This window comes from Bos mutus, chromosome 5, assembly GCF_027580195.1.
Source record: "Bos mutus isolate GX-2022 chromosome 5, NWIPB_WYAK_1.1, whole genome shotgun sequence".
Lineage (NCBI taxonomy): Eukaryota > Metazoa > Chordata > Mammalia > Artiodactyla > Bovidae > Bos > Bos mutus.
The window spans coordinates 50,175,860-50,183,182 of NC_091621.1; the positions used below are offsets into that span (position 1 = coordinate 50,175,860).

General features: G+C 41.1%; 1 protein-coding gene across 1 annotated transcript; it reads right to left on the reverse strand.

Moving 5' to 3' along the window:
- Window positions 1-6,625: 6,625 nt before the first annotated feature.
- Window positions 6,626-7,006, reverse strand: LOC106701387 (histone H2B type 2-E). Its single transcript, XM_014481885.2, has one exon. The coding sequence runs from the start codon at window positions 7,004-7,006 to the stop codon at window positions 6,626-6,628; it is 381 nt and encodes a 126-aa protein (XP_014337371.1).
- Between the last annotated feature and the right edge of the window lie 317 nt (window positions 7,007-7,323).

A 7,323-nucleotide genomic window follows, 5' to 3' on the forward strand; every position in this document is an offset into this window, starting at 1 on the left:
AAAAATGTCAGGACCTTCAACAAACAAGAGTAGTGAGAAGGAGGAACAGATGCCAAAAAAGGGAACTGAAGCAACACCGCCGAAGCATCCACTCTTGTTGCAATTTAGCTTTGGGCCAACCTGAGCAGCAAAGTTGTGTGAACAGTGCAGTAACTTGCTGGAGTGTGTGGGGAAGCTTTGATTGGCCATCTAGTTGGGGAGACGCACATGCAGACACCAGCTCGTCCAGGTTTGCCTAGGACTTTCCTGGTTTTAACACCGAGAGACCCATATCCCCAGGACCCCTCAGTCCCCATGTGCCCCTACCTCATACCCCATATACTGAGAATACCACCATCTTTCTCACGAATGATTTTGCCAGGAAATCTGCATGAAAGTCATCGTTATATGAGCTATGTGAAATAATATGATCCAAATTCAAATCTTTTGTTTTTTTTTCCTGAGGTTTAGGACCGTCCTTGCAGGTTATACTGTCTTTTTTTTTGGAGAGCATTAGCCTTTCCTTCTGGTAGAATGTTACCTCACCTCCTCACTCCCCATAATTGTTTTCCTCTTTAATTTTAGAAATGGATTCATTCTAGGAATATCATCTCTTAAAGATATTGTTTGCCACTATGTGAGCAGATTCTCAGAGGGCTCTAACTGGGATTGTGAAGCTGAGATATTCCAGAGGTGTCATTCTCACTAGAATCCAACAGTGGCCACCTATTTCCACGTGGAGATGAGTGTGAAGTGTGCTGTGACTTCAGGGACGTCAGGTCCTTGGTCCCAGGAGGTAAGCAGTTAGTGATTTTCTCCCAAGAAGCATAGACTGTTTCAAGAAACATAGCATTTATAAAATATGTGCTTGCCTTTGTCCTGACAAGTCCTTGTTTAAGTTATAGTTTACAGAAAGACATTAAATCCCGGTTATAATCTTATATGTTTACATGAATCTGTAGCATTATCATAAAATCATTTATACATTTCATAACTGGAGAAAATTAAGAAAATTAAGAAAATTTAGAAAATTTAAGCCAGATTAAATAATTCACTAAAAGATCATCTGGGTGAAATCTAATACATTCTACTACTTGAAAATATGTATAATAAAATTCCATCCCATGCAAATTGTTTGCTACAAGATAGTCAAGTACTAATGTCCTTAACAGGAAAGACAATGGAAACATTCATAAATTAGGATTTTGCTCATAAAGTCAACTTTCATTAATTCGATTAACAGTGGAAAGAAAATGCATTGTTTTGTTTTAAGCTGAATTATAGTTAAAAGTTGACAAAAAGTGGTACAAAACTCAGTCAGTTAAAAATGCATCCCATATTTAGAAACACAATTACTATTGAGTAGATATCATCCCAAAGTAGAAAATTAATATAAGTCACTAAGTTTAGCAACATTAGACATTACATAAACTCTTGGTGAGGGGAACATGTGTGAAGTGGGGTGACTAGCTGTAAGGTTTTGATCTGTCAGAATAATCTACTACTGTTGGTGTTTCTCAGCTGAGCACTTTTTTATTCAAATATTTGAATAGTAAGAATCCTAATAACTACAAGCATATTGATTTCTGTGTGAAACATGTAAAGTTTACTGGGTTTGCTGGTTTTTACTTACATATAAAATCTCATTTAAATCACCTAACAATCATATGAGGTAGGTACAGCTATAACTCCTTCACATTTACGTCTTGAAGGCTAGGTGGTACCTACAAAGGTACCTACTGTGTAGCGCACACCTTCTGAATTAGTGTCTCTGAAAGTAAGCTCAGGAATCCTCATTAACAAGGTCCCAGATAATCCGGATGCCCTCAGAATACAATGTGTGCGTGTGTGTGTGTGTGTGTGTGTGTGTATGTTTTGATAGCTCGGTCATGCCCATCTCTTTGCAACCTCATGGACTGTAGCCCACCAGGCTCCTCTGTCCATGGAATTCTCCAGGCAAGAATACTGGAGTGGGTAGCTATTCCCTTCTCCAGAGCATCTTCCTGACTCAAGGATTGAACCCAGGTCTTCTGCATTTCAGGTAGATTCTTTACTGTCTGAGTCACCAGGGAAGCCCTAGCAATTAAAGGTGTGTTATAACCATTGTTGTTGTTGTTTTTCAGTCACTCAGTCATATCCGACTCTTGTGACCCCATGAACTGCAGCATATCGGGCTTCCCTGTCCTTCACTATCTCCTGGAGCTTGCTCAAACATCTACTGAGTCAGTGATGCCATCCAACCATCTCATCCTGTCATCCTCTTCTCCTGGCCTTCAGTCTTTCCCATCATCAGGGTATTTTCCAGCGAGTCGGCTCTTATTATTACTCTCTAGTGACTTCCCAGAATTAGGCAGTACCTTGCTCTCATTTTCAGCCAGAGCAGATACACTCGTTTCTCAAATTAGTCTATGGTGTAGAAGAGTTCTGAACATGAGAAGAAACTTTTCCTAATAGAACTCATACAAAATTTGGACGTAGGAAGTATGAGAGAGAGGGAGAGTTCATTTTTGATTCTTGATCTCCTCCTACAAATGCCATTCCTGGTAAAGTTTATGAAGAAGTTGACACTGAATTGTTTGAATATCTTTGTAAGAATATCATCTAGGAGGTTTATTTAAAGACAAGAAACACATGGAGCTAAAGAGAGCTCAAGAGCAGACTCAGTGGAGAGACTGGTTAATGTAAGGTCAGAGAGTTTGGGCAAAAAGCATGTTCCTTTATGTGGCTTGGAGAAGTGGAACAAGTGTTTTGAAACCAGGGTTTTGAGAAATATTTCATAGTGGGGAATAGCTTTCTTTTTTAAAAAACTGAAGTAAATATTTACTGGCCTTGCCCCCCCCACCCCCACAAACACATATTTACTGTCATATAAACCTGAACTTCCAAACTTGAATTTCTGGATACACCAACAAGGGTGCAAGTGCATTTTGCTCAACATGGTCTTTTAGGAATTGCCACCTCTCGTTTTATTGCCTTCTGTAGTGCAAAATCCGCTGCTTACCTGCCTGCCTCTCTCCTTCCTCATTCCTCCTGCCAACCTGTTTTTCCTCATTTCTTTTTGCCCCTGTTCTTTCTCCCCTCTTTTCCCCCACCCTCACATTTTTTTGTTTGGTTCTTCTCTCTGAATCTCACCCTTTCTCCAGTCACATGGCAGCTCCTCATCTCATCTTGCCAGCCCACTCTAGCCTGTAGTGATGTCTCCTTTTCCTGATTCGTCATATTACTAAATGTCTGCACCAAAGACTTTGGTGCATGGTTATTCTAACACACAGTGTTGTCCAGTTGTATTTCATGTATAAATCCAGTTCCCTCAACTAGATCCTAAATATTTGAGGCCCAGAAAGAGAACATACATTAATTTTACATTTTCAACAAGAGTACCTAACCAATGTTCAGGAAATATACAGTATTTTGAATCACATGAAATTTTTTACCACCTTCAAAGTCAAATGTGTCTCTTTCCTTGTTCTTATCCCTCCATGCTAATTTTAACTTGTAACTCCTTTGACAGGCTGAGGGAGGAAAAAGGAGTTAATAATCACAATCAAGTTATTCATTTGTGGAAAGCAAAGTGTTAAAGAATATTGCTATTTATTTATTTATTAAAGAATATTTATTCTTCTATCAAGGAATAAAAAAATAACTAATAAATTTAATTTAGACTGAAAATTTGTTCTCAGTTCACACAAGGAAAGTGAAGACAGTTATATTTCAAATAATGTTTAAAAGTTGAATGACAATAGACAGCAGTCAGCAGATAGATCCCAGATACTACCTAGAGAAGCTACAGATTGGCAAGATAAGTTTCAGCTCAATGAAGTAGCCATGTGAAATGAAGAAAGAACTTCAATCTATAAAAAAGCCTTTCCTACTAAATTTGACCATTGATTACATTTGATATGAAGGCTTTTTATATAATTATTAGATGTTGCATACTGAGATTAGCCATATTGTGGAACATATCTGTATGATTTTCCCCTTTATAGTCAAATAATGCTTTTTAATAACAATAAAACATTACTAAAGGAGAGTAGAGCCCCAGAGGAAAGTAGACAGTGATAACAGCCAAAGGACAAGAAGTTAGCAGGCTTCCAGTGAACTTACTGAGTGAGTGTAAGATTTTTAGAAATCACATATTCAATAAACACTGGAAATATATGAGATCAAATTCGTTCATGATTCATTTCCCAGTGTTATGAGATGAGCACAAGCTGGGGTGCAAGAGAACTTCAGTTCAAGACCCATTTATCTGCTTTCTGGCTATAAGACCTTGGTCCCAATACTTAATGTATTTGAATATTAATTTCCTCATCTGCAAAACATGTAATAAGTATTTCAGTGGGTTTTTGAAAGTTACCTTAGAAAAGTCTGTAAGTACTTGGTGAGAAAAAAAAAAAATTGCAGGTGCTTTTTGAATGATGTCATCCATACCTCAATTTCTCCATATTGCATGGGATCAGACTGACAAAGGATGCTATAAAACAGAGATAATCAAAATTTACAGTGTGCGACTCAAAGATCAAGAGAGATGACTTAAGGATTGAGAACTGATCTATGAATTGAATCTGAAAAATTGTGCTTCTCTGTGTGTCTGTCATCAAGGAAACTAACATTCGCTATTTACTGTGTGAAAAATGGCCACGATTAACATGGAGGTCTACAACACAGAGCCACAATGAGGCAGGCTGGGGGCCACTAATAGCCCAGAGTGCTCAAGTGCAGGAAGCCTGATGGGAAGCACAGTGGGCAGCTACCCACAGTGGGCAGCAGTGGCACAGAAGCCCCCAAACCAGCAGTAGCATGGCACATGCAGCTCTGAAGCCAGGATTGTCCTAGACAGTCCTGTGGACTGACCCCTAGCCACAGTTCACATCTTTAGCATTTACTGCATGCACTGGCTTCCCTGGTGGCTCAGATGGTAAAGAATCTGCCTGCTAATGCAGGAGACACAAGAGAGGAGAGTTCAATCTCTGGGTTGGAAAGATCCCCTGGAGAAGGAAATGGCAACCCACTCCAGTATGCTTGCCTGGAAAACCCCATTAACGGAGGAGCCTGGCGGGCTACAGTCCATGGGGTTGCGACGAGTCGGACACGACTGAGCGACTGACACTTTCACTTTCACTATTGCATGCAGGCATTGTGCTTTACATCTCTTTCCTCACTTAATCTGCTAAAGAACCCCATGAGGTAGGTATGCCTGGTATCTTCAACTTACTGATGAGTAAATTGAGGCACAGAGAGGTTATGAAGCTGGTGCTAAGGTACACGCCTAGGAAATCAGCAGTAAGAGTCGAGCCCAGGCCCAGTGACAGGCTGCTCTCTTAAATCCTTCTGAAAGGAAAACACCTTTGGTACCTTTACACGAACACCAAGGGAGGTGCCTCCAGGATCTGGGACGGGGTGATGGATGTATGAAGGGAAGGGCTGTTTGCTCAGGTGGCCCTGTGTGATTCTGTCAGTCCGGTGTGCTGCCTACTCAGCAGAGAATCTGCTTCCAGACGGACGCTGGGGGAGAACGTCTGGCGATAAGAAGGGTTGTACGTGCTGTGTGTCCCAGCCACTGGGTGGGTTGTCTATTTCCAGGGCCTGGGGGCAGCTCTCCTTGACTTGACCCAGATAAGTGCCAGACATGGGAGCACAGTTGCGAGATCAACTGGTCTGCTTCTTGTGTGGAATTTTCCTGCTCAAAAAAAAAAAAAGGAAGGTGCAGGAAAACAACAGCTTCCTATGACCTCATTCTGCTTAAAATTCCTGGATATGTCTCCGTTTCCCTTCTGGTTCCAGACTTTTTCTTACTTACTTTTATACTAAGTTCAGCTTCTCATAAAAGGAAACAAATATCAGCTTTATAAAGAAGTGGCATTAATTTTTTTTTCCAGAATATTTTGAACTATAGAGCCCAGTTATCTTATTTAATTGACCCCTGATTAAATTTTTTCCCCTGATGGTCAACCTTTTAAGACAAGGTGGTTCATATACTTTCTGCATTAGATTCAGAGGACATATTCACTAAATTCAGCCATTGATTTATCAAAGCTATTTACTGAGTGTATACTGTGTGACAGGTGTTATGTTAGATTTTGATTGGTGGTCCTCTCCCCACACCTTCTGAATTAATATCTCTGGAGGAAATTCTAGGAATCCTCTTTTTTTTTTTTAACTTCATTTTTTTATTGAAGGATAACTGCTTTACAGAGTTTTGTTGTTTTCTGTCAAACCTCAGCATGACTCAGCCATAGGTGTACACATATCCCCTCCCTTTTGAACCTCCCTCCCATCTCCCTCCCTACCCCACCCCTCTAGGTTGATACAGAGGCTCTGTTTGACGTCAGGAATCCTCATTTTTTAACAAGTTTCCAGAGAAATGTTATGCCCTCAGTGCTTTGAAAACCACTATCCTTTATTATAAACTCTTCAAATATAAAGCTTGGGGTTTTTTGTAACTTTGTTTCTAGCCTCTCACAGATTGCCTGGCAGGATAGTGTTGATGTGTGAAAGTGAAGTGAAGTCACTCAGTCGGGTCCGACTCTTGGTGACCCCATGGACTACAGCCCACCAGGCCCTCCATCCATGGGATTTTCCAGGCAAGAGTACTGGAGTGGGGTGCCATTGCCTTCTCTGTTAACAGCAGCTAGGCATATTATATTTACTTGGAGCTGGTATACTTGGTGACAGCCTTAGTGCCCTCGGACACAGCGTGCTTGGCCAGCTCCCCAGGTAGCAGCAAGTGCATGGCGGTATGGATCTCCCTGGATGTGATAGTTGAGCGCTTGTTGTAATGCGCCAGGCGCCACGCCTTGCCAGCGATGCGCTCGAAAATGTCGTTGACGAAGGAGTTCATGATTCCCATGGCCTTGGACGAGATGCTGGTGTCCGGATGGACTTGCTTCAGCACCTTGTACACATACACGGAGTAGCTCTCCTTGCAGTTACGCTTGCGCTTCTTGCCATCCTTATTCTGGGCCTTGGTCACAGCTTTTTTAGAGCCCTTTCTAGGGGCAGGAGCAGACTTAGCCAGTTCAGGCATGTCTATAATGACAACACCCAACAACACAGAAAGATCTTGAAAAGTGTTGATGTGTGGTTGGTTACAATTCAGGGAAGAAACGAATTTCCAAACTCACTGCTTAGAGTGATAAAGGAAGATCAAACCTATCATTTCTTAAAAAAGAAATAAAAATTATTTAGCTGGACTGGGTCTTAGTTGCAGCACTCCAGATCTTTAGTTATGGCATGTGGGATAGTTAGTTGCAGCACACAGGGTATTTTTAGTTGTGGCATTCAAACTCTTAGTTGCAGCATATGGGATCTAGTTCCCTGACCAGGGATCGAACCTGGGCCCCT